This window comes from Salvia hispanica, chromosome 2 (genome assembly GCF_029641045.1).
Source record: "Salvia hispanica isolate PSC_SH4W2 chromosome 2, Shi_PSC_v1, whole genome shotgun sequence".
NCBI classification, from domain to species: domain Eukaryota; kingdom Viridiplantae; phylum Streptophyta; class Magnoliopsida; order Lamiales; family Lamiaceae; genus Salvia; species Salvia hispanica.
In genome coordinates, this window is record NC_142693.1 from 66,183,124 (window position 1) to 66,210,687 (window position 27,564).

A 27,564-nucleotide genomic window follows, 5' to 3' on the forward strand; every position below is an offset into this window, starting at 1 on the left:
TTGGGGCGACGGGGGTCTCTACTTACTAACACATAGACGTGCCCCCAAGCCGGGAAGTATCTGGACATGAACCATTCAATATTCTTTTCTTGTAGCTTGGTCTCGATGAGACCCATAACATCCGCTCTATTAGTCTTGATGAAATCTACCACAACAGGTTGTCGAGAGGGCTGTTGTAGGCCTCTAACATTCCATGTTGTAATAATCATTGGGACGGGTTGGTAACATGTTGGGACTCGTCCAAAGGACGGTTGGAGCTAGCCGAGGGCTGGTTCTTCGGGAGATTCCGTTGATTTCTCAAAGCCGGCCCCTCTTGAGCCTTGGGGTCTTGACTCTTCGACCGACCTCGACTCTTTGAACGTTCCCGGGTGCCCACACCTTTCTTGGGCGGGGCCACTGTTTTGCCACTGCCGGGACCAGGCTTCCTTCCTTTCCTCCCGGGTCCCTGAGCAATAGAATCTTCAAGAGGTGGGAAGGGATCGCTCTCCATGTCCCCTTGTTCCTCATTAACTTCCGGGTCGCGAAGGGGGACACGGATGGTGGGTTTGAGGGGTGGGTCAGCCGAGGCATCCTCATCCGTGTCATTGACTTCCTCTTATTCAATCTGTTCAACGTTGATCTCAAAAGATTCGTTGGGGACATTCGTGTATCCCGCCATCATAAGCTCATGCGCTGGGTCCACGTATCCGGCGTCTTCTAGGTCCTTCTTAGCAACCGCATAGGAAGGCTTCCCGACTGAGCCGCTTCCACCGACGTTCTTTTGTGGTTTCCTCGAACTAATCCGGGCCGCAATCTCCGCTTTAGAAACGGGTGTGGTAATGACTATGGGATAGGCCGCACCTGCGGGCAATGACTTTTCGTGCACTGAGTCAACTTTCTCACGGGCTAGTGCTTCGAACTGGTTCGACGTCGCGACCGGGGCAGATGAATGTTCCTTCCCACTAGAGTTTCCCACGAATCTACCTGATGGTTGCCAGACTCTCGGATCGACTTTACCCACTCTAGGATCCGCCTTCCTCGGCCTAGACGCATCACGGGCATTTTGGGGCCTAACCGGGTTCGAACCCCCGATTGATTTGTCTCGGCCCCCCGGAGCATTTCTGCCTCTCGAATTATCTCGGGTCCGGGACGGGTCTCTCTCCACGGACTTATGGCGTGCATAGTTAGCTTGCCTAATTTTTTCCCTCTCCTCGGGACTCGGGCACCCTGCCCCATAATGGCCAAATTCTTGGCATATCTGACAATATTTGGGCAGGGCTTCATACACAATTTCTTGTGTAAATTTCTCTCCTCCCGGTAGAATGATTTCTATATTTTTCTGGGGCTCATCCAACACATTGATAATTACTTGTACCCGAGCACCATCAAGCGTCTCACGCAAAATGGTGCATTCATCAACCATAACCGGGGTACCCACCGATGAGGCGATTTTTCCGATAGCCGATTTATTCCATAGGAACAAAGGGAGATCGGGGATTCGAATCCAAATAGGGACATTGACCTTCATTTTCCGCTTAAGGTCGAAGTCCTCCGGGGTTGGCTTGTTAGAGTTTGTATACTAGAAATCACGTTTCGAGTGATTGAATACTGTAAAACTCTTATTTTATTTTCCAATGAATAAAACAGATTATTTTTGTCATAATGTTGTTATGTTTTACATTTAATGGATGTTAATGCATGTTTAAATGTATAAGTTAACTTAACAAAGTCTAAGTCTTTGTTTTAGTAGACCGGTTGTGGGCGTCGTCCACTTTAAGGTAATACGGTCAGTTCTAAACAAAGAAAAATATGAATTTCACAACCTAGATGGAATTAGACTACCCATCGAGAAAGGTTGCAATGTCAGTCCGTATATTTCTAAGCCTTACTGAAATAAGATGACATTGGTGTGGTATAGCACTGAACGGATCTAACAGCAAGACTTGCCTTGGGCTATCTACTGAAAGGCGAGGTCTTGATAAATATTTATTTCTTAATCAATGTAGGTTAGCATTGAGCATACGGTATTGATTATGCATTGCTTTGACTTATCAAATGGTGCGGGTTTTTCGTAGCCCAATTATCCTGATATATTGGGCAGTGGTGATCGATATCTAGCGGTGCTAGGATTGCTATTATATTGAATCGTGCACGAGGTGAGTCTCGTTTGATAATGTCCTCAAGAGGAGCGCGAAACTAAGTTTTATTATTCGGAACCTAGCTAGTTGGAGTATGATTACTCTATGAATAATAAATGAGTGTTTCATGCTAAGTCCACTCTTGGAATTAATAAGAAGTTAATTAATTAAGTCAATAGCAGACATTAATTAATTAATGGACATATTAATCTTAAGCACGGGAAATGAAAGATAAACGGAAACCCGGATTACTTATAATTTCGGATTTGGATGGGGAGAGTTCAATATTACTTCTGTAGTGGCTGCTCGTAATATTCCAATTATAACTTATATTAAATTGTGGGTTCAATTTAATTAGTAAAAAGTAAATTGGATGAGCCCATATCCAAAGCCTTCCATAGATCCCTGTCTGGGCCCAAAAGGAACTTAATATAAATAGGAGAATAAAGGAGACAGAAAATACACAATATCTCATATTGCAATTTTCGAAAATTTCGATCTCTCCCAGCTGTAGGAGATTTCGAATTTGAGTCCTATTCCAAAAAGGATTTCTTCTGTCTTCTTTATTTAAGTCCTAGTATTCTAGTAAGATCAGCCCACACTGATATTAGAGTACAGTTCGGGAACCAGAGAGAAGATTTGTGGTCTAGTACTTAAAGCTACACGTGGAGAAGTCGCTAGCCATCTTCAATTCTTTGGAGAATTAATTAGGTATTATTCTACTCCGTAGAAAAGCATGTTTTAGGTTTTCAATATTCTTAAAGCATGATTAATTCAAGTTATGAGCATGATACATGTGATAATTACGCGAATAGATTTTGTCTAAATAATCTGCTAAATAGATCTGATTATTATGTGATTTATTTACATGCTCTTCCGCTGCGTGCACCAACAATTGGTATCAGAGCCAGTCTTTGGCTCTGATTATTTGGATTTAAATTTCGCGAAATTCATGTATGCATGTCTTGATTGATTACGAAGCATGTTCTTGTGTTTTTATTTTTTATGTTTATGCATGTTGAACTCAAGAACATTCGAATCATAGAACTTGAATTATTCGAACGAACTAGATGTGCGATTCGTCGGCGCTTGCGCCGGGACGAATTGCGCTATGATCGATCGAAGAGGGTTGCCAATCGAGTGGGAGCCGAGGGCGACGGGCATGGGGCGACGCGCCGGCGAGCAAGGGCTCGCGCGCGCCACCGGCCAAGCCCGCCAAACCCTAGCCGGCCCCGATCAAACGCGATGCGACGCGACAGGAGCCGAGGACGTGCGATCACGCGGCGACGCGCATGCGAGCAGGGGCTCGCGCGCGCCGCCGATCGAGACCGCGAGCCCAGGCGGCACCAGACGCGTCGGACGGAGGAAGCCTGGCACGGTGGCTCGTCCGAGAACCACCGAGGCGCCGGTCTTCTTCGCAAAACCCTAACCCTAACCCTAATACCGAAACCCTAGCCGACCCAGCCCTAGCGAGGCGCAACCGAGAGCAGCCGCCGGCTGCTGGTGCGCGCGAGCTCGTCGGGCAGTGGGAGATCGCCGGGAGGTCGTGGCTCTGGCTGCGCCTTCTGGCTCGACGACGACGGAGGGTGAAATCTCGGCGGTTGTCCGCCGGGAGGAAGAAGGGAGAAGGAAGAGCGCGCCGTAAGGCGCGGGTTTTCCGGCGGTCGTCGGGGGGCGAACACGCCGTCCCGGCGAGAATCTCCGGGGATATCTTCGTATCTTCGTTGTGTAGATTCGTGCCAACCTCGAATCTCTAGAAATTGACGAAAGATTATTTTAATGATTATTTAATTGTTTAATTAATAGATATCATTAAAAATAATATTATTTAATGAAATAAAACATTTTGGGAAGATTTCCCTAGATTTTAGGAATATTTGGATTATTTTCTATATCTATGAATATTTTATATCCTAGATGATATAGATAAGAATAATTTAATAGTTTCCTAATTATAATATATATCTAGAATCTATTATAAGATATGATATATATAAGAATACATTAAATAATATAATTGATATTCTTCCTAATCTTGAACTTGGAAATTATATGAATTTGATTTTTCATGTCTAATTAAGATTATAAATAATGTATTTTATTTTAGATATATCTTATAGTAAGACATGAATGAGAATTAAATTCTAGATTAATAGTTTCTATATTAAGATATTAAAGATTATAAAAGATTTAATTATCCAGTAAATTAAATACCAACAGAATTTAATTAGTCTTAATCTGCCTTAAGGCTAAAGGATAATTAATTAAAACCATAACCCAAATATCTAAGCGATAATTATGAACTAATGGTTTATATATGGTCTCCATCGGTTGGACTGCCAAATTTTGTGAAGCTGATTTTCTAATATTATCGCCACCTACAGAGTAGGGACAATAATCCTACGAAAACAGTAAGTTCATAAGGGCGGACTTCTCAAATAATGAATAGAGTGAACTAGAAAGTGATTCCTAATATTATCGCCACCTACAGAGTAGGGACAATAATCCTAAGGAATTGCGAGTTTCAGGGTTCAATCGGAATTTATGAGATAGCTTGATTTTGTTATCAACACATGAACATTGTTATGGGAGTGTGTTGTAGAAATAAAATACTGTAATGCTAAACCAGGTGGTCGTGCTTAGGAAGCATTTGACATGTCAACCTCCAGAGGAGGAAGCTATTGATATGTCGGTGTTGTGACCAGTAAATTGTCGAAATTTTAATGCGTATTAACCTCCTGAGGAGGATACAATTTATTAATTTTGCTGTTGTAAGATTTTGAAAAGTTTTATGGTTAATCTACTCAATTTCCTTACATAAGTTTATGACAAATAGTAAAATCTTCTGTTTGCAGTGCAATAAAATTCGTCAAGATGTCTTTTAATCCTCTTTCTGCCATTCTCAAAGAAAACAAACTCGAAGGCCAAAATTACATCGAATGGAAACAAAACTTGGATATCGTTCTCACAGCAGAAGAGTACAAGTTCGTACTCACTACTCCACGCCCAGCTGTCCCGGCTGCTAGTGCCAGCCAAGCATTGCGAGATGCGCATAGACGGTGGCATAAGGCGAATGAGATGGCTAAGTGCTACATGTTGGCTTCTATGTCATCAGTACTCAAGCATCAGCATTCTGCCATGGAAACTGCCGCCGAGATCATGACAAATCTCGCAAATCTTTTTGGTACTCAGAATCGAACGGCTAAGTCTCAAGCCTTTCGGAGTATCATGACGAAGTCTATGAAGGAAGGCTCGTCTGTGAGGCAACACGTCCTCGAGATGATGAGTCACCTCAACCAGATTGAGGTATTGGGAGGGACGATCGATCCCGAGTCCCAGGTTACTATAATCCTTCAGAGTCTTCCCCCTAGCTTCCAGCAGTTCAAGCTCAACTTTGAGATGAACAAACGGAATTATACTTTAGCAGAGTTGCTGACTGAACTTCAGTCGGCGGAGGACCTTATGGTTCAAGCTAAAGTAGCTATGATGAGTATCGCGCCTAATTCCTCTGGCTCTAAGGCTAGAAGAGGAAAGAAAAAGGCACCGAACCAAGTAGCAGTCAACAATGCTAAGGGAAAGAAGAAACAGCGGGGTGACAAGAAGCAAACTGGAAAATGCTTCAAGTGTGGAGAGAAAGGTCATTGGAAGCCAGATTGTCCTAAAAAGGGCAAGGCTACAGGTATGCACCATGCTCTAGTAGTCGAGTCATGTTTGGCTTTGACATCTACTCATACTTGGGTTATTGATACTGGAGCAACTGATCATATATGTTTTGATCCTGACTTGATGCAGGTGACAAGACGGCTACATGATCGTGAGATAGAGGTCCAGCTGGGCGACGCTACGAAAGTGGCGGCCGTTGCAGTGGGAGACGTTTATTTACGTTTTTCTAGTGATAGATTTTTGATTTTGAAGAATGTTTTGTTGATACCCTCTTTTAGAAGAAATTTAATTTCAGTTTCTAAATTGTCTTATGATGGATATTCGATTTCTTTTAATGACAATTGCGTTATTAAGAAAGATGGTTCTTATATCTGTCGCGGTATCATGGAAAACAATCTGTACACGATCACTTCTACACAATTTAATCAACGTAAATCAGAACTCAATGCTACATCGAAAATTTCTAAGAAAAGAAAAGAACCTTCAACTTCAATGAATGAAACGTACTTATGGCACCTTAGACTTGGTCATGCCAACGAAAGAAGGATTCATGCGATGGTTGATCAAGATCTTATTAAAGGTCTTGAGAAGGAACCGTTTTCGAAGTGTGAGTCCTGTCTCGAAGGCAAGATGACTAAGAGATCTTTTAGATCAAAGGGGAATAGGGCCAAAGAAGTACTTGAGCTCATTCATACTGATGTGTGTGGACCAATGTCAACCGAGGCAAGGGGCGGTTTTCGATATTTCGTCACCTTTACAGATGACTACTCGAAAATCGGATACATCTATTTGATGCGCTACAAGTCTGAAACTTTTGACAAGTTCAAGGAGTTTAAGGCTAAAGTAGAGACGCAACATGGTAAGAGTATCAAATGCCTGCGATCTGATCGCGGAGGCGAATACCTAAGTGCCGAGTTTTTGGACTATTTATCGGTAGCTGGGATTGAATCCCAAACGACTGCGCCGGGCACACCCCAGCAGAATGGCGTGGCTGAAAGAAGGAATAGGACCTTATTAAATATGGTCAGATCGATGATGAGTTATGCACGGTTACCTGTTTCGTTTTGGGGTCATGCTTTGCTTTCTGCAAACTATCTCTTAGACGTCTTACCTTCTAAATCTGTTCCTACTACCCCATATGAGTTGTGGAATGGGCGTAAGCCCAATCTAGAACATCTCAGAGTATGGGGGTGTCCGGCTCATGTATTGGAAAAGGATCCAACTAAGCTGGAATCTAGGACTGAGGTTTGCGTGTTTATAGGATACCCTAGAGGAACGAAAGCTTATGAATTCTATAGTCTCAGAGATCAGAAAGTGATTGTGAGCACTCATGCCACATTCTTAGAGGAAGACTATGTAATGAATCATAAGTCCAGCAGTGAGATTGCTCTAGAAGAGCTAACTCAAGTTTCAACTTCCATTAACCAAGAACAATTACCAAGTGTAACAACAATTCCAGAAACTTCAACTAATACTCCAGATATTGTAGTGCCGCGCCGCAGTGGGAGGGTCTCTCATGAGCCCGATAGATACATTGGTTTGGGTGAGTGTATGGATCACTCCTCGGACAGCAATGTACTGGATCCCTGGAATTTTGCAGAGGCGCAGGCTGATGTCGATCATTGCGAATGGGTGAAAGCAATGGATTCGGAACTACAATCTATGTTAGACAAAGACGTCTACGATTTGTCTGTCCTACCCGAAGGCTGTACTGCCATTGGGAGCAAGTGGATATACAAACGTAAACGTGGACCCGATGGACGAGTTAAAGTCTTCAAGGCAAGACTAGTGGCTAAGGGGTATACCCAAAAGGAAGGTATCGATTACGATGAGACCTTCTCCCCAGTGGCCATGCTCAAATCGATCCGTATACTTTTGTCTATAGCAGCTTACATGGATTGGGAAGTATGGCAGATGGACGTTAAGACTGCGTTTCTAAACGGGAGTCTTGAGGAGACCATCTACATGGAACAACCCGAAGGCTATGTAGTGAAGGGCAAGGAACACATGGTTTGGAAGCTTAAGAAGGCCATTTATGGTCTCAAGCAAGCATCTAGATCATGGAACCAGTGTTTCGATCAAACTGTTCAAAAGTTTGGATTCGAAAAATGCCCTAATGAAAGCTGCGTGTATAAGAAGGTTGAAAAAGGAAATGTTGTGTTCTTAGTTTTGTATGTAGATGACATTCTTCTAATTGGAAACAATAAAAAGATGTTGTCATCAGTGCGAACTTGGTTGTCCAGCCAGTTCGAGATGAAAGATATGGGTGATGCGGGACACATTCTCGGTATCAAGGTTCTTAGGAACCGAGGTAAGAAAATGTTGTGCTTATCCCAAGAATCTTACATCGAAACGGTACTTAGACGCTTTAGCATGCAAGATGCCAAGAAAGGTTTCCTACCTTTTAGACATGGCATCCAGTTGTCTCAAGAGATGTGTCCTAAGACAGCATCTGAGATAGCAGAGATGAGAAGAATACCATATGCCTCGGCAGTTGGTAGTCTCATGTATGCTATGCTTTGTACTAGACCCGATATCTGCTTTGCTGTTGGCATGGTAGCAAGATATCAATCAAATCCCGGCCAAGGACATTGGACTGCCGTAAAGAACATACTCAAGTACCTTAATCGGACTAAGGACTATGTTCTAGTTTACAATGCAGCCGAGCTCTGTCCTTTAGGATATACAGATTCAGACTTTCAGGCTGATCTGGATTCGAGAAAATCAACTTCCGGATATGTGTTTACCTTAGGAGGTGGAGCTATAGTTTGGAAGAGTGTAAAGCAGAAATGCATTGCAGACTCTACCATGGAAGCCGAGTATGTAGCCGCTTCGGAGGCTGCAAAGGAGGCTGTATGGCTTAAGAACTTCCTTCTGGACTTAGGTGTGGTTACGAATATGCCCAAGCGCATCACCGTTTATTGTGATAACTCTGGTGCTGTGGCAAATTCGAGGGAACCACGGGCTCATAAGGCGAGCAAGCACATAGAGAGGAAGTATCATATCATTCGAGATATAGTGCAGAGAGGAGACATACAAGTGGTCAAGATTGAGTCAGAAAACAACCTGGCAGATCCTTTCACGAAGGCGTTAGCGGTAAAGCCGTATGAAAGCCATGTTGAAGGAATGGGAGTTCGACTAATTCAAGACCTCAATCCGCTTTCAGTATAAGTGGGAGATTTAGACGTTAGCACATTTTGTATACTCGAAAGTGTTTTGAGTATAAGTGGGAGATTGTTAGAGTTTGTATACTAGAAATCACGTTTCGAGTGATTGAATACTGTAAAACTCTTATTTTATTTTCCAATGAATAAAACAGATTATTTTTGTCATAATGTTGTTATGTTTTACATTTAATGGATGTTAATGCATGTTTAAATGTATAAGTTAACTTAACAAAGTCTAAGTCTTTGTTTTAGTAGACCGGTTGTGGGCGTCGTCCACTTTAAGGTAATACGGTCAGTTCTAAACAAAGAAAAATATGAATTTCACAACCTAGATGGAATTAGACTACCCATCGAGAAAGGTTGCAATGTCAGTCCGTATATTTCTAAGCCTTACTGAAATAAGATGACATTGGTGTGGTATAGCACTGAACGGATCTAACAGCAAGACTTGCCTTGGGCTATCTACTGAAAGGCGAGGTCTTGATAAATATTTATTTCTTAATCAATGTAGGTTAGCATTGAGCATACGGTATTGATTATGCATTGCTTTGACTTATCAAATGGTGCGGGTTTTTCGTAGCCCAATTATCCTGATATATTGGGCAGTGGTGATCGATATCTAGCGGTGCTAGGATTGCTATTATATTGAATCGTGCACGAGGTGAGTCTCGTTTGATAATGTCCTCAAGAGGAGCGCGAAACTAAGTTTTATTATTCGGAACCTAGCTAGTTGGAGTATGATTACTCTATGAATAATAAATGAGTGTTTCATGCTAAGTCCACTCTTGGAATTAATAAGAAGTTAATTAATTAAGTCAATAGCAGACATTAATTAATTAATGGACATATTAATCTTAAGCACGGGAAATGAAAGATAAACGGAAACCCGGATTACTTATAATTTCGGATTTGGATGGGGAGAGTTCAATATTACTTCTGTAGTGGCTGCTCGTAATATTCCAATTATAACTTATATTAAATTGTGGGTTCAATTTAATTAGTAAAAAGTAAATTGGATGAGCCCATATCCAAAGCCTTCCATAGATCCCTGTCTGGGCCCAAAAGGAACTTAATATAAATAGGAGAATAAAGGAGACAGAAAATACACAATATCTCATATTGCAATTTTCGAAAATTTCGATCTCTCCCAGCTGTAGGAGATTTCGAATTTGAGTCCTATTCCAAAAAGGATTTCTTCTGTCTTCTTTATTTAAGTCCTAGTATTCTAGTAAGATCAGCCCACACTGATATTAGAGTACAGTTCGGGAACCAGAGAGAAGATTTGTGGTCTAGTACTTAAAGCTACACGTGGAGAAGTCGCTAGCCATCTTCAATTCTTTGGAGAATTAATTAGGTATTATTCTACTCCGTAGAAAAGCATGTTTTAGGTTTTCAATATTCTTAAAGCATGATTAATTCAAGTTATGAGCATGATACATGTGATAATTACGCGAATAGATTTTGTCTAAATAATCTGCTAAATAGATCTGATTATTATGTGATTTATTTACATGCTCTTCCGCTGCGTGCACCAACATGGCTCCAACACAAGCGGGATGCCAAAGATCGAATGTGGCCCATTTTCGCGTACCGATTCCATATCCTTAGCATTTGTGAAGCTAAAGATGATCCAGCCCTTTCTATGGAACATAACTTTCACCGGGACTTTCCAACGTTTTGTCATGGTGAAGATGGCCTCCTTACCCGAGAATCTTCCTGCGAACATACCACTAAGATAAGGACCCCAGCCCGAGGGTATGGGCATGAGGTCAGAGTTAGATCTAGCTTCTGGTGAACAGATGGGCGCCGAGGCCTGATTGACCGCGAGCCATGCGGCGTGCTGCTCCAGCTCCAGATGGAATTCTATATCTTCCTTGAGGTCTTCCTCAGTTTTATTAAAGGAGACGCCGTTGTCATCCGTTCCCTCTAGTGGGATCTCGTATTTTTTGCACATTTCAAGGATATCGATCTTCAATCCACCATTCGTGCAGAGATGATCAAGGATTCTATGCTTCTCGATTGGTGGTTCGACTTCGACGTTCTCTTCGGTTACCTTCTTATTGGGATTCCCTTCCTCTTTTTGTTGATCTGTCATGGTAAAGTCAGAGGGAAAGGGAAAATCACAAGAGTAGAAGTTATTACCGATTTGGCCCGAAGACAACTCGAGGTGTGTCGAGGGGATGTGCAGGGTTTCCGCGCCACACGGGCCGAGAACCCTTCCATCAGTGCGGTCCGGCAGATGCGGCATCGTCGAGGTTGTCTCGACAAGGGGGGTAATTTCCTCGACACGACTTGAGCCGGGTGACTCCCCAACACTTAGATTCTCCAAGGGAGTGGGTTGGGCCGGGGTTGGTGCGGAGGAATCCTTCGATGGCATGGTTGTTTCCACTCCAGGAGGCCGACACGAAGGCGTCCCGTCTCAAGCCGGAGGTGATGAGGCGGTGAAGGGCGCACTCGAGACTAGGTTCTGCAAGGGAATGTTAGAAGAAGCAAGAAAATTATCTAAGTATGGGAGACGAACCTGTAGGGCATAGGGTGCCCAGGCCGTGCGGATAGTTCCAGAAAAGCGGCCTTGTCTTGCAGGAGGCTCGGGCCATAGAGCCACAGTGTGGCCTCCTATACAAGAGAATGGTCTGGGTATTCCAAGCCAAGTGCAGTGACCTTAGGTTTCAGAACTATAAATTTTGGGTCAGACCCGTTTTGAAAAAACCCGACCCGACCCGACCCGAACCGCCTCAGTCCCGCGCCCAAATTCAAACCCTAGCAACAGCCGCCAAATTCAAATTTGAATATTGGGGTGTCTAGATTCGATGAACCTGAACGTTGGTGGGTAGGTGGCGCCGGAGACTCTTCAACTTCCGGTAGGCGGCGCCAGACAAATTAGGGTTCCGGTGAGATTATCGCCGGAGAATCGAAAGAAGGCAGGAGCGAGAGCAGCAGCGGTTGTTGGAGCTTTTCCGTTCGCCACTCGCCTCCAGGCCGCCGGGAGGTCGCCGGAAAACCACCTGGGAACAATACTCAGACGAAAAATCACCAGAAAAACAGAGGATCACTTTTCAGAGAATTGAAAGACACCAAACAGGGCAGAAACGCTAGAACACCAATGGAATAGTGAGACTAAGACGAATCCAACACTGAACGGAAAAAGGCAAGACAACCAAACCAAGCCTTTATCCAAACAAGTAAAATCCGAATTTAAACGAAAGTAGGGATAAAGAAAACTTAGGCTAGGTGAGAGATTCAAGCACAAAGGTAGAACTTCAATTGATATCGCCTTCTTCGATTTTCACCCCAAAGAGCCGGCCTTAACCAATCTGACACCACTTCACCGGCGAGGGGAAATGAGCTCAGGATTAAGCGCTCAACTGGGTCCGAAGAAGGATGCTTCGATTAAAGAGCTACACCTTTATTGAATCGGAATGCTTCACCAAGAACACTTCGCAGCCGGAGAAGCTAGAGCTGCCGCCAAAACCACTTCCTCCCCTTGCCAACTACTCACACCTCTTCCACCACCACTAAGGTGATTTCCGAGGCTGCTAGGTTGGAGGGGAAGTCGTCGGAGAGCCTGGGGGAGCTCCAATATCGCCGGAAAAGTGGAGGAACCGAGAGCAAGCTTTTCGAGAGGGACAGCCCCAAAACCGATTCAAATCTGGAGTTTACTGAGTCAAAATCGATGTTTGATGATTGAGAATCACTTCAACACTGACTTGAATCACCAAAATGAATGGAAGGAGGGCAGCGAGCAGATTTCCGTGAGGAGAGAGCTAGAGAGAGAGTGTGGAGTCTAGAGAGAAGTCAGAGAGAATTCTTCTAGAGAGAGAAAATCTCAACCACACTAAAACTAAAGTATGGGTAAACGATATTTATAGTCGCACAGGCCCACCCCGTAGGGCCCCTTACTCCAGAAACCCTAATCGGTACAGGCCCACTAAGGAGCCCGTGTCGTAGGATTTTTTGGGAGCCATGTTTCGACTATCGCGGGACACACACACGCACACTCCCTGAGAATATCCTCCAGCATGTTCTATGGTGGGCCCGTACCACCACGTGTCCATGCACGTTAGAGAATCCCGGAGATTGATACCCCTCTCCGGCATGTTCTACGGTGGGCCCGAAGGCCCGAAAGCCCATGCACGAAGAGTTGTTCCAAGGAGGCACATGCACGAGGCATGATTTCCGGGCCGAGGCCCGTTAAGGCACCAAGCCCGAACCCTGAAGGCCCGATGCGGGACACTGAAGGCACATGGCCCGACGTGAAGCACATGCACGAGGCATGATTCCGGGCCGGGGCCCGTTAAGGCACCGGGCCCGGAGGCCCGATGGAACGTCGAAGGGCCCGAAGGCCCGACGGGGAGCACATGCACGGAGCATGATTCCGGGCCGAGGCCTGTTAAGACACCGGGCCCGGAGACCCGAAAGACGCGGGCTCGAAGGCCGGCGATAGACACGGGCCCGAAAGCCCGAAAGACGCGGGCCCGAAGGCCGGCGAGAGACACGGGCCCGGAGGCCCGAAAGACGCGGGCCCGAAGGCCGGCGAGAGACACGGGCCCGGAGGCCCAAAAGACGCAGGCCCGAGGGCTGGCGAGAGACGCGAGCCGAAGGCTGGCGAGCAGCACACCCAAGCGCATGGACGCTAAGGCAACAACACCTCCATGGAAATTAATTCCACAGAGTTGTCTCCATTGAGAATCGAACACGTGACCTCATGGACGGATAAGGATTCTAGGCGGCGCCCTACTAGTAGTTGTTAAGAAACATCTACTCCGCAAAACATTGATGACTAACTCGAAACCTTATTTTCTCTTCTATATTTTGATCAATTTTAACTAAACCTCTAATCTTGATGTCAAGTTGTCAAATTTATTTACTTAAAAATTTGTCACTCTGCATCACCTTGAATTGACCTCTTGAATAGAATAACCATACTTTTGATTCCTCAATTCCTCCAAAAAATGAGTGATTCACATTCACTTGTTTGGACGTACGTAGTAGTATTAAAATTTATTTTGGGATCAGAACGACTCAAATAAGATCCTAAGAAGTTAAATTAAAAACAGTCATTAATATGCATGTTTGATCATTGTATTTAAAGTACAGTATCATACCGATGGAAAGCTTCCGTCGGTCTCAGAATCCGCACCATCTCCAGCGAAAAAAGGTCTTTTCCACCATAATTTTGTCTCAATGTGTTGAGAAATTAGAGTCCTCAATCCTATTTGAAAAGAAATTTAACTGAAAAAAGGAGAGAAAAAAGTGTATTTCAGTAAATAATAGGAGATCCAGGGGCATAGATATCACCGAATAAAGAAAATAATAAAATAATAAACGATGAATGTATATTCATTACTACATTACAGATGATCACTTTCAGTCGCAACGCGAAGCTACTTTTGGTCGGTGGTCAATATCAAACAACACTCCTGTCTGACTGTCTCAATGAAGAAGGACGGAGCTCTGCCTCCCATCGCCACCGCCAAGACCTTCCTCTGCTTCGAGACCAAGTCCTTCCTCGCCACATTGCTCGGCCTCGCTCTCGTCGTCGTCGTATGGAATCTCCAGCCCTACTACGACAACATCCTCTCCAGCACCGGCTGCGCGGCTGCGTCTCCACCGATAAGATCAAGATCGGATCCCAACAAGCGCATATTCGAAGCTTACGGCAGCGCGGCAGCTCTCTTCGTCCAAATGGGCGCGTACCGCGGCGGCCCGGCCACGTTCGCGGTGGTTGGGCTGGCGTCGAAGCCCACGCACGTGTTCGGCAAGCCCTGGTACAAATGCGAGTGGGTACCCAGCAACAACGGCAACGCCTCAATTCGAGCCAAGGCCTATAAAATGCTTCCTGATTGGGGCTACGGCCGAGTCTACACGGTCGTCGTCGTCAATTGCACATTCGCGCAAAACCCAAACGCCGACAACAGCGGCTGCAAGCTCATCATCTACGCTTACTACGCCGAGTCCCCGCGCTGGAGGAGGCGGCGGGAGGCTACAACGAGTCGGATTACAAACCGCCGTATAAGTACGATTACCTCTACTGCGGTTCATCGCTGTACGGGAAGCTGAGCGCCAGCAGAATGCGGGAGTGGATGGCGTACCACGCGTGGTTCTTCGGACCGAAATCGCATTTCGTGTTACACGACGCCGGCGGGGTGTCGGCGGCGGTGAAGGCGGTGCTGGAGCCCTGGATTAGGGCGGGGAGGGTGACGCTGCAGGATATTAGGGCCCAGGCGGAGTACGACGGCTGCTACTACAACCAGTTTTTGGTAGTGAACGATTGCCTCCACCGCCACCGCCACGCCGCCAACTGGACTTTCTATTTCGATGTTGACGAGTATATTCATCTCCCCGACGGCACCACTCTGGAGTCGGTGTTGAAGGATTTCTCCAATAACACACAGTTCACCATTGAGCAGAATGCAATGTCCAGCTCACTCTGCTTAAATGATCCACCTCGAGACTATTCAAGGTACGTACGAACTATTAAATCATCTAATAAATTCCAGTTTGATTTTCAAAAATAATTTACACAGGGAATGGGGGTTCGAGAAGCTTCAATTCAGAGACTCGAGAAGCAGAATAAGGCGAGATCGGAAATACGCGATTTAAGCTAAAAACGCCTACGCCACCGGCGTCCACATGTCGGAGAATGTGGCCGGCGGGACTCTCCACAAAACAGAGAACAAAATCCGGTACTACCACTACCACAACACCATCACCGTCCACGAGGAGCTCTGCCGCAACCTCCTCCCGGCTTCCGCCGCCAATGCCACCACCTGGCTCGACAAGATCCCTTATGTATACGACGATACCATGAAAAACTTAGCCCCCACAATCAAGGAGTTCGAGCGGAACACCATCGGCCGACCACCACGATACTACTACCTCCATCCCCAAAATTTGCTACACTTTGACCCGACACGAGTTTTAAGAAATGTAATTGAAAGTGAGTTAGAAAAAGTTGGTGGGATGTGGGTCCTACTTTTAAAGTATTAGTTTTATAATAAAATGTGAGTAGGAATAAGTTAGTGGAATATGAGATCCACTACTAAAAATGATAAAAGTGAAGTGTATCAAATTTTCAGGGACGGATCAAAATGGTAATACGTATCAAATTTTCAGGGACAGAGTTGGTAATTACTAATCCACTAGTATATTCTTTTTTAAAACTATTTTTCCGTGTATAAAAATAATTACTACCATCTCTGTCTTTATCTCTTTTTTACTCTTTTTTTAATTCTTTATCAACTCCGAAAGGTTATGATTGCACCGACGACATAATCATCCAATCTGTCAAACGGTGAAATTCTAAGCGACGCGTGGCACTATATATAGCATCTTAGGTCAAATTGTACTGCATTTATATTTACAACAATGATTAAGTTTTTATATCTATATCTATATAAATATTTCTTGTGTGGTACTCCATGTTATATCGCCTCCACTGGTCGGAGATGGTCTACATTCCCCACCACTGCTGGCACGGGTGATTCGTGGCTGTGAGACTAACATTATGCATATTACTCCCTCCGTCTAGGGGTGGATCGGTACGGTATACCGTACAGAGAGTGTCACACCGCATACCGTACCGAAAGTAGCGGTATGACAAAATTCTATACCGATACCTTACCGTATTTTCGGTATACCGGACTTCGGTATACCGAAAATTCGGTATGATAATTTCAATACTATTATCATACCATTAATGCGGTATACCGTACCGTATTACGGTATACTGTAATACCGTTATACATGTTATAAAAAAATCTACTATTATAATTTTAATCCAAAACATTTAAAATAACATTTCCAAGTGTTCAACTATTTGAAAAAAATCCAAAACAATAAAACTTCAACAATTCAAATCCAAAAACAAAACAACCAAACCTATACCCAAAATATTTAAAATAACAATTAAACTTAAACTCGATGAAACCACCATAACCTAACTATTGATATTAATATTAAATATAAAATGAGACACGGTTTAGGTTACTGTTCAAATATGTGTCAAATGAAACTAAAGTAAATAATAGCAATATGTGCAAATGAATCTGCGTGAGATGTGGGGGCAGAGGGATTAGCCCTAAAAGTAATGTTTAGGGTCTTTTATATAGTATTTAATTAGATTATGTATATTAAATATTTTAAGTTTATACATATAACGTATATACTGAAGATTCGGTATACCGCGGTATGGGATATTTGATACCGTTACCGTACCGAAAACTTTCGGTATGGTATGATATCGTACCGAAAACTACGGTATACCGAAAAATCGGTATTTTCGGTATTTTTTTGGTATGGTAAGTCCGGTATTTCGGTATGTCGGTATATTTTCCCACCCCTACCTCCGTCCACAAAAATTCGTCCCGATTTGATCGGACACGGATTTTAAGAAATGTAATGGAAAGTAAGTTGAAAAAGTTAGTGGATTGTGGGTCCTACTTTTATATATTAGTTTTATAATAAAATGTGAGTAGGAATGAGTTGGTGGAATATGAGGTCCACTATCAAAAATGGTAAAAGTAAAATGAGATAAATTTTGAGGGACGGACGGAAATGAAAAAATGAGACAAATTTTGGTGGACCGAGAGAGATCAAGAGGACTACTATAATTTAATACTCGTATAGAGAATGAAAGTTTGATAGATTTCACTCGATGTCTCTGTCGATTTCAATTAATTAACTAATTGATTGATTTGGCGTGGAGACTTGTGTTTTTGTTAGAGTAGACATTATTTATTGATAAATGAAAAATGAGATAAATTTTGGTGCACCGAAAGAGATCAAGAGGACTGCTATAATTTAATACTCATATAGAGAATGAAAGTTTGATAGATTTCACTCGATGTCTCTGTCGATTTTAATTAATTAACTAATTGATTGATTTGGTGTGGAGACTTGTGTTTTTGTTAAAGTAGACATTATTTATTGATAATCGCCATGTAATACGCCTTGATCTTTGGAGAAATATTTACAACTAGTTGAAACGGAATAGTGCCGTGGCATGCATGTGCTTTAATGATTGATTTATGCAAATAGCTACTACTACTATTATTCAATCTATTTCTTATATTCTTCTTACTTGGATTTACGATAATGATAATAACAATAGTGAATGATGGAGGCACATGCTTATGCCGATACCGTTTACAAATATGATTGCCTTTTCTTTTCTTACTTTTTTCTGTTGAGTAAAAAAGACTAGTGCAGATAGGCAATTCCATTTATTTCGTTAATTTGGAGACATTTATTCACTGGAAAAGTCTATTTAGCTTCCCAAGTTTCAACCATACCATCACAAATCATCAACCTTATTAGAACAATGCTCCATTCGTCCACAAAAAATAAAACACATTTATCATTTCTAATTGTCCATGAAAAATAGAGCACATTAAAAAAAGGAAAGTTTTTAATAACCTCTCTTTCTTACTTTCCCTTCCCTCTTACTAATAATATGGACTCCACATCCCACTAACACTATTTCTCTCTTACTTTTTTTCTCTTCTCTCTAACTTTACCAATTCTATATTAAAACCCGTGACATTCACAAAGTGCCATATTTTTTATGGACGGAGGGAGTAATTGATAAAGTAAGAGAGATAAAAAGAAAGATATTTAAACTTAAAATAGTGTTAGTGTATAGTGGAACACACATTATTAGTACTCCCTCCGTCCCGGATAATTCGGGTCACTTTGACCGGGCACGGGTTTTAAGAATTGTAATGAAAAGTGGGTTGAAAAAGTTAGTGGAATGTGGGTCCTACCTTTATATATTAGTTTTATAATAAAATGTGAGTAGGAATAAGTTAATAGAATATGGGGTCCAATACAAAAATGGTAAAAGTGAAGTGGGACAAATTATGTGGGACGGACCGAAATGAAAACTGAGACGAATTATCCCGGACGAAGGGAGTAGTGTTTAATGGAGTATAAGTTGTAAATAAGTTGATATATAAGGGTAATAAATCAGGATCACTTTCTAAAAATTGAATGCACATATTTTTATAGGACGTACGAACGAAAATGAAAAGTGCACATATTTTTATGTTTTATGCGACAGATGGAGTATAAAATTGTCGATGACTTGGCAAAACGTCATAACTCTGTACTACCATCTGTTTGGGGGAATAATTTCATACAAACAATATCTAATATGAGAAAAGTCGTCTTTGTAATAAAATTCATTTTAGCAAAAAGAAGGTAATAAACATTTTTCTTATTTATTAAGTATTATTATTATTATAGGCTACAGTTTGTAAAACAGGGTCTATATACAGAACTAGTTAGGCAGAGTGGCAGACTAACTTGTCTCCCAACATATAATGAGCCCAGCTAATTAAATCCCACTTAAATATGGGCCCAATCTCTTTTTTGCTTAGGTGGAAGCCCAAACTAAGTCAGATCAGATTATACACTTGTGCGCTTTAGCAAAAGCTATAAAACCCAAACACACTTACGAAAAAGATCAAATTTACATTGCACTATCATATATTTAATCACTTTAATTGCAAGGAATTTTCTACAATTATATATAAAAATATTTATACTTATATATTTTACAATTTTATCACAATACGAAGATTACTACTTATGGGATATTATAACTGACACACATAAATATTTAAAATAACAAAATATATATGTCCTTGTTAATGGGAATTGAAGTAAAAAGTTAGTGGAATGTGGATCCTATTTTTTTATCCATAATGAAAAAATAGTAAAAAGTAAGAATGTCAATAAATTATGGACAAACAAAAAAGAAAATTGATATCAATTTATCGTATAAGATCGTATAAGAAACGAGTAATTGAGACACCTAATATAGGGCTGATTAAAATGAAAACCCCTTACTAACAAGGTAAAAGACTTATAAGCCCTTAATGGTCTCATGGGCAAAATAGTGATAAGACATCTAATTATAATTTATCTAATAAAATGTGATCTTTCCTATATTAGGTGAATAAAAACAAACCCTAATTTTGATGTACTCTCTCCGTCTCACAAAAGATGTCACACTTTTCTTTTTAGTTTGTTCCACAAAAGATGTCACATTTCCATTTTTGGAAAAAGTCTCACATGAATATAAAAATAATATTTTTTCTCTCCATTTAACACACAAAATAAAACCTCCTAAAATCTCGTGCCGTTCCACAAGTGTAATATCTTTTGTGGGACGGAGGGAGTATTACTTTTGCTGTTCACTCTTATTTAAAATTATATAAATAACTATAGTCATTTCTGCATGGTTGTATGCTATTGATCATTAGCCCTGCACGTAGACAAATTTTCCTATGAACTAATTGGCGAACGCGACGCAACCTCTTATTAACACCTAGTACTACCATCAAATAAATAAATTATATCCTCTGTTAATAGTCAAGGGGTGCATCAGTGCATGGTGTAAGAATTCCACCACGTACGTAGAAAGGTTGCCAAGCCGACGGCTCAGATCCGCAGGCGTGAGGGCTGACGCATAGCAATTTCTTTTTTCTTTTTCTAATACTAATTACCATAAAAAAATGTTTCTCATTAATTGTCTATTTATACCATTTTTCTCATTAATGGTTCATTTTCATTTTACAATAAATAGTAAATAAGTCCTAGTATTATAGAGTTAAAATTAGAACTATGTTTCACTAACTACTTCTATTATTTTTCTTTATATTTATTATTAAGGGACTAGGGGAGTATTTACTAGTAGTACTATATAAAAGTTAGAGAGAGAGAGGGAGCAAAGTGAGGACTTGGTGTGCGAATTTTGGCATATATCTGATGTATATGATATATTATGATGTGTGGGCGTGGAATATATCTTGGCCATGTAAATGAGAATCCCCTTTGGCACGTTTGCTTCCCTACATATATTTATCCAAATATTGCATTATCGTAAATAATTAAGGTGTTAAAATAGCGACCGCCTCGTAAATTAAAGAATAAAAATTAGCGTAGCAGTCGTTTTCCTTCTAGTGTTTCCCACCGTCTAAGACTAGTCGTCTTCCCCAATCCCAATCCCCCTTCATATAAACACACAACACACAGAGTCGTCGCAGCTTGGGCTGTAGCCCTCTCCTCCATTATTTACAGGTATAATAAGTAGTCCATAATGTGTGTTTTACACTTGATTCTTCTTGATTTTGAGATGAATTGATTAATGTGTTTATATCGATTCCCAGGAAAGAAAAGATTAATTATTTGAAAGCACGCAATCATGGTATGTAGTATGTTAATATTGTTCTGAATTAGTAGTACTGGATCCTAGGTAGGTGAATTTGAAATTTGAAATTGATGGTGCAGGTGAGCTCGGTGGTGTCGGAATTTGGGCCGGCGTGGCTGAAAGCAATGCTGGGGGGTGAATACTTCATGAACTGCGGGATTCACGCGGATTCAAACAAGAGCGAATGCAACCTATTCTGCTTGGACTGCATGGGAAATGCCTTGTGTTCATACTGTTCCCTCCGCCACAAGGATCACCGCCTTGTCCAAATCCGCCGATCTTCCTACCACAATGTCGTCAGGGTCTCTGAAATCCAGAGGTACATCGACATCTCCTGCATTCAGACATATGTCATTAACAGCGCCAAGATTGTCTTCTTGAACCAACGCCCCCAGCCCAGACCCGGCAAAGGCATCACCTTCACTTGCCAGATCTGCCACCGCGGCCTCCCCGACTCCTTCCGCTTCTGCTCTCTCGGCTGCAAGGTCCTCTACTTACTTATTTCTTCACTTCATTTTTTTTTTACTAATTAAATTATTTATTTAATTAATGTAGATGAATGGAATCAAGAGAGGTGATAGGGAGCTCAGTTTTTCCCTTAAAATCAAACATGGGAGGGAATTGATGTATGATGAAATGGAGTCAGATTATGAAGCTTCCACGCCTAGGAAGATGCACAGGGCTAATTATATGTTGGAGTCTAGTAGCTCAGGGGAGGATGCTGCTGCTGCTGGAGCTGGAAACACCCTCTCTCCCGCGACTCCGCCCTTGTACAATCATACCAACTCCAGCCGTAGAAAGGGCGTTCCGCACCGTGCACCCTTCTAGCTATATATACAAAGGTTTGATCAAATATTGTAAAAATTTATAGGTAGGTGAAAACTAAAATGTGTATACATTTTTACTCTCTAGCTTGTTTTTGTAAATATATACCACAGATCATATGCATACCACAATATTAAAAAAGATTGCCTAAGAATATACTTTTATTTAATTACAGGCGTTAATTTGTTACTCCTACTTTATATTTGAATAAACTTTCCATTTTTGGGAATTCAACAAAAATTAAGACTTAAAACTAAAGCGTTTTAAAAATAATAAAAGATTAATGGATAGTAGTATTATCTTAGTTTAGTAGTAGTATATAAGAACGCTTTTCTTTGTATTTTAAAATTTTGATCATTTTTTAAATTTTCCTCTAGCACGCAATTGCGTAATTGTATATATATATATTTTTTATTGTTTTAGCAATTAGGAACTGTACGAGTGTATCTTTACTTTTATGCCCTTATAAAAAAATATACGTTAATTTATTGTATCATCAATGGAATCAATATCCCAACTTCATGTTCTTGCTAGCTACCATCTCAGTTCACTTGTGGGACCTGAGAAGAAATATTGGGCAAGTGAAAACAGGACAGAAGTGACATTAGCTAAGATTAATTGTTGTAGTATTTATGGAAAAGTGGAATAAATAAAAAATCCGTGATAGTAAGGTTATGAAGAGAGCGTTAATTAGATAGGTGAGTGACGTTGATCTTTTGGAAAATGGGTGGTGTAAAATGGTGGTGTCGAAAAGAAGCTTAGGGGACACGTAACACCCCCACTCATCGACGCTGACTCACAAAAATAGCACCACAACTTGTCGCTTTTTTTATCTTCTTTTTGGAGAATAATGTTATTATATGTATATAGATGTTACACCACCATTTTCCTTTTATTTTTTCTCCTTGGGATAAAGATGGTTTGCTTCGTTATCAGTAGTAAATAGTAATAGATGGGAGTTTTTAGGAATATATTATTATTCCTAAACAAGTGGACGAGAGAGGCGTGAAGAATCTGGCGAGTATTTGGTTTAGTTGTTAGAGATAACGCTATTTTATCAATGGAGCTTGCTATTTTAAGCTTTAATTTGATATATAGTACTAATATAATACTAGTAAGAAGGAATAGTTGGCATGCAATGTGGGTGCCACACAGTGTTTTAGGCAGACACGACACACTCACTCCGCCGCCTTCCTTTTTGGGCTCTTCTTCTACTGGACTCCACTTCACTCTTTTATTTGACCCAGCAGTTCAGCTACAAATAACCCATTTCAGGCCCAACATATTATATAATTTTGTACTGAAGCTAAGAGGAAATTGTGACCCTTGCTATCATAAAATGATTACTTGATAGGATCCAGTATCAACGAATATTTTGCACGATACTTGTTTGGATATTGTTATTGAGATCCAAAATTTTCAGAAATTGAATTTTCAACACTTTAACTAATGAACTAAGTAGTAGTAATAGCTAATATATTACAGTAATTGCTAGATTTATGACAACAATTAGTGTATTTTAATTGAATTTGTTTGAGGGTAAGCGTAACTGTGTGATCCAAGAAACATGACATCAAGAAGTGAAGATGGAGATGTACTCCTTCCACCCCCGATTAGGAGTTTCAATTTATTATTTCGATCCATGCACGATTAAGTCTCAATTCACTTTTACTGTAAATAGTAAAGACAAAATACTAATGTAGCTTGCTAGTAACTATCGGAAAATGGAATCACCAAACCGTTTAGAATAACCTTTTAAGGGAGAGAGTTGTTGTAAACCATGAGAGTGAAGTTGATGAGCTAGTACCTCCACTACTCAACCTCACTCACCTACTCTATTATTTTGTTACATGGAAGTTGAAGTTCAAAAGATGAGATCAGTACAAGTATTTAGTAATGGTTGTAGTTCACTAACTCAAATATATGAAATAATCAATTCATTTTCTTATTCCTTAGTGTTATATAACTTCCCACGCAGCTTCTGGTACTAATAATCACAACTAATTCAACATCACCCCCTCTCCCCTCCCCTCATTTATTTATATACAGTAATATGTTAATGTTTCTATAGTTGTTGTATTCCTTTCAATGCTATACGGCTGAAGATTCCATTTTTTTGTTTATAAGTCATGTAGTATTGTTTTTTATTTGTTTATTGTTACTAAATCAGTTATCATTAATTGCCTCAGGCTAAGGCCACCCACTCTTATTTTATAGTTATACTACTGCATTCATGATTTTTGGTTTTAGTTTTAGATGATCTTCTCAGAATTTTCATTTGAAGCCACCTACTCTGTGTTCTAGTTCAACCAATTTTGTGTTGCTTTTTCATAATCATTGCTCACTGCATTTAAACTCGTGTGGAGAATTCATTTTTCCGTCGACGTATTGTATCTTGCTTTCTTAACAACCCTTGTCGGTGGCACAGTCATCTCAATGCCGCCGGATTTTCCCTCTCCTCCTCACTCTTCCAGTTTGCAGAGGTATGTTTTTAAAGTATTTATTGGTACTTGATTACAATCAAGAATCAAGCTGATTTTTATTTGGTGATAGATATGGCAGCGAGATGCATAAGGATCATATACTCAATACGTCGCCAAGACCCTCCCACCATCTTCATTCTGTGAGTGATTCTACTCTTATAGTGATGTTTGTTATTGTGAACGAATTAGCTTGAGAAGAACTGCTGTTCCCTGACAAACGTAATGAGTTTAAAATTTATGCACTCTGGATGCCAATCTTATCTAATGAAAGTTTGCTTTGTAAATACAAGGATACTCCTTTGGGGAAAACATCTCTTCACAAGATGTGTAGCAGTAGTGCCTCAGACACCACAAACTTGATTAGTTCTCATTCCCATTACAACACAACATCTAAGGTACCCATATGCTTTAATTTGTGAATTCTACTTTCTAGTTGTACTGTTGAATCAAGCTTTCTTCTCCCTCCGTTCCATAATAAAAGAGTCATTTTGCCATTTTAGTACGTTCCATAGTAATAGAGTCATTTCCCTTTTTGGTAAAAGTCAAACACATTTTTCACATCTACTTTACTCTCTCTTACTTTTTTTTCTCTTCATCTCTCTACCTTTTTCATTTTCCACTTTATTTTCCCTTTATTAAACGTCTCCATTACTATGGAACGGATGGAGTACAATATTAGAATTGCACTTTTTCTGATTATTGTAGTAAAAATTCTTCACCCATGCAGTGTTTTTAGCTCAAAAAGGAATGACAAGAACCTATATGCAGCAATTCCTTGAATTAGGATGCAAAAATAATCAAGCCTTTATATTGCAGTTCAGTTTTGAAAACTTTCTGTAGACTAATATTTTGGTTGCATGTTGATTGTTAGTTGCAGTCTTCTGCCGAACTGGTGAGAGAGATTGCCACACTTGAAGTTGAAATATTGCGTTTGGAACATCTTCTTCTTTCACTCTACCGGACGGCTTTTCAGCAGCATCTCCCAAGGATCACAGAAGACCACGTGGAAACACCTCGCGGAGGAGGAGCTCAATTAAATCAGCCATCTCAGGAAACAGAATCGAAAATTCCAAAAGATCATCAATGTGAAAGCTCCCCAACAAGTTCTTTAGGTGGACCACCTGATTTGGTCCATGTTTCACTTCAAAAGTCATCATCTGAAACTGGAAGGGTTGATATACCTCACCTATTATCTTTATTAATTTTAATGACACGCCTGTTTATGTTTCAATAATTAAAAATTGCAGGAGAAGCACAGGGCTTACTCTCGGCATCGTAGCCTTGCTGATTACCTTGGAAATTGTCGCACAGATGATGCCCTATCTTGTCCAGCTAGACTATCTGAAGACATCATAAGGTGTATGTCGTCGATTTACTGCAAATTGGCCAACCCCATGGCTACTGAGAAGAGCTGTTCGGTTTCACCTACTTCATCCTTCTGCTCCTCCACCAGAAATTTATCTGGAAGTTGGAGTCCACAATGCAATGATGAAGTTACACAAAGTTGCGATTTAGAGATACTAAAGCAGGAGAATGGACCATATGCTGGTATGGTACAAGTACTCAAGTTATGCCTAGATGATGAAAGTTATAACTATGCTGCTGTAATGCTTCAGAGATTTAGGTACTCACTCCATTATCGTATCGTTAATACACGTGAACACTTGTCTTGAGCAAATCCTTATTCTTCTTTACAGATCTCTTGTAAAGAGTCTTGAGATTGTTGAGCCAATGAAGATGAGACACGAAGAGAAATTGGCGTTTTGGATCAATATTCACAATGCCTTGGTGATGCATGTAAGGCTTTCAATTGTTTATAATGGATGCGGTAAATATAAGTGAATCTGTAATGAGCATTGTTTTGATATTCTCTGCAGGCTTATTTAGCGTATGGAACTCAGCTTCCCTTGAAAAGTAGAATGATTGTGAAAGTAACGTACTAACTCAATATGTTTCCGTTTTTTCATTTAGTCATTTTATGTTGATTGTTTGATTTGGTGATTTAAATCTCAGGCTGCTTATAACATTGGTGGGCACTGCGTTAATGCTTATGACATACAGAGCTCCATTTTAGGAATAAAATCACACTATTCTGCACCGGTAAGCCAAGCCAGGTTTAGTTGTTATGAAATGTAAATGGGGCTGAAATGGTGAGTGATGGTGTGATTGAAAATGCAGTGGCTTCAGAAGTTGAAGGGTGGGAAGAGCAGACATCCTTTAGCTATAGAATACCAGGAACCCCTCGTTCATTTCGCAGTTTCATCGGGGGCGTATTCAGATCCTGCGGTATGCTATGCACAATTCATTTATTTGTTCTGTGATACTGAGAGGCGTTGATGTAACTAAGTGCATTGCAGGTTCGAGTTTATAGAGCAAACAGTATATTTGAGGATCTCAAAGTTGCAAAGGAAGAGTTTATACAAGCCACTGTTTATGTGCACAAGGAAGCAAAGATATATCTGCCTAGAATTCTAGGCTACTACACCAAGGATATGTCGCTTACCATGGCTGCAATCTTGGACGTGGTGAGTGAATGCCTGCCGGAAATTCAGCAGAAATCGATGAGAGCCTGTGTCAAGGGTAGGCCAGAAAAGTATGTGTATTGGTTGGAACAGGCTTCATCATTTCGATATCTAATCCACAAGGAATTATAGCCAATTAAAAACACCAAATCCATTTTCTTTGCGTCTTTGATTCCTTTACTGCATTATGATGTAGTACAAAGTAGAGTTAGGTAGCTAGTCGGTGAAGGTGAGGGATGTATCCTCCCAGTCGGTGGAGGAGGAGAGCAGAGCGGAAAGAGCCAGCAAGACTTCTGAGATGGGGGACCGTACATCCACATTTTGAGCTACACAGCTGCAAGCAAGCTGAGCCATGGAGTAGGCGAGCTCCAAGGGGTAGTCGAGATTGGGATCCATGGATCCCTGCAGCTTGTCCCTCACATTGTGTTCGCTCAACACCCCACCTAGACACATGTTTTAATGCACAATTGATAAAGTAAGAGAAATGTAGAAAAGAAAAATAATTAAAGTATTGTTAGTGGAGCCATCTCGTTAGAGAGAAAAGAGTTTCCAAAATTAGATTGTGCATATTTT

The 27,564-nt window shown here is 41.0% G+C and overlaps 2 protein-coding genes and 1 pseudogene across 5 annotated transcripts; all 3 read left to right on the forward strand.

Moving 5' to 3' along the window:
• Positions 1 to 14,289: 14,289 nt before the first annotated feature.
• LOC125211540 (galactan beta-1,4-galactosyltransferase GALS1-like) lies at positions 14,290 to 16,110 on the forward strand (annotated as a pseudogene). The gene is made up of 2 exons (XR_016135248.1): positions 14,290 to 15,410; positions 15,475 to 16,110. The product of XR_016135248.1 is annotated as a galactan beta-1,4-galactosyltransferase GALS1-like (transcript).
• A 4,803-nt stretch (positions 16,111 to 20,913) lies between these two features.
• Positions 20,914 to 22,160, forward strand: LOC125205164 (protein RGF1 INDUCIBLE TRANSCRIPTION FACTOR 1-like). Of its 2 annotated transcripts, XM_048103989.2 has the most exons (4): positions 20,914 to 21,031; positions 21,121 to 21,158; positions 21,242 to 21,646; positions 21,717 to 22,160. In XM_048103989.2, exons 2-4 carry the CDS (start codon positions 21,156 to 21,158, stop codon positions 21,987 to 21,989), a joined length of 681 nt encoding a protein of 226 aa, XP_047959946.2. In that variant the 5' UTR covers positions 20,914 to 21,031; positions 21,121 to 21,155; the 3' UTR covers positions 21,990 to 22,160. The 2 variants fall into 2 exon arrangements, with proteins under 2 accessions (XP_047959946.2, XP_088921561.1); XM_089065435.1 differs by having other exon boundaries at positions 21,019 to 21,158.
• A 102-nt stretch (positions 22,161 to 22,262) lies between these two features.
• LOC125203467 (uncharacterized) lies at positions 22,263 to 27,152 on the forward strand. 2 transcript variants are annotated; one of them, XM_048101815.2, is made up of 10 exons: positions 22,263 to 24,469; positions 24,540 to 24,609; positions 24,760 to 24,864; positions 25,341 to 25,640; positions 25,717 to 26,093; positions 26,167 to 26,266; positions 26,347 to 26,400; positions 26,483 to 26,569; positions 26,648 to 26,755; positions 26,827 to 27,152. In XM_048101815.2, the coding sequence occupies exons 1-10, from the start codon at positions 24,423 to 24,425 to the stop codon at positions 27,121 to 27,123; spliced, it is 1,545 nt and encodes a 514-aa protein (XP_047957772.1). In that variant the 5' UTR covers positions 22,263 to 24,422; the 3' UTR covers positions 27,124 to 27,152. The 2 variants fall into 2 exon arrangements, with proteins under 2 accessions (XP_047957772.1, XP_047957781.1); XM_048101824.2 differs by having other exon boundaries at positions 25,347 to 25,640.
• Positions 27,153 to 27,564: the final 412 nt, after the last annotated feature.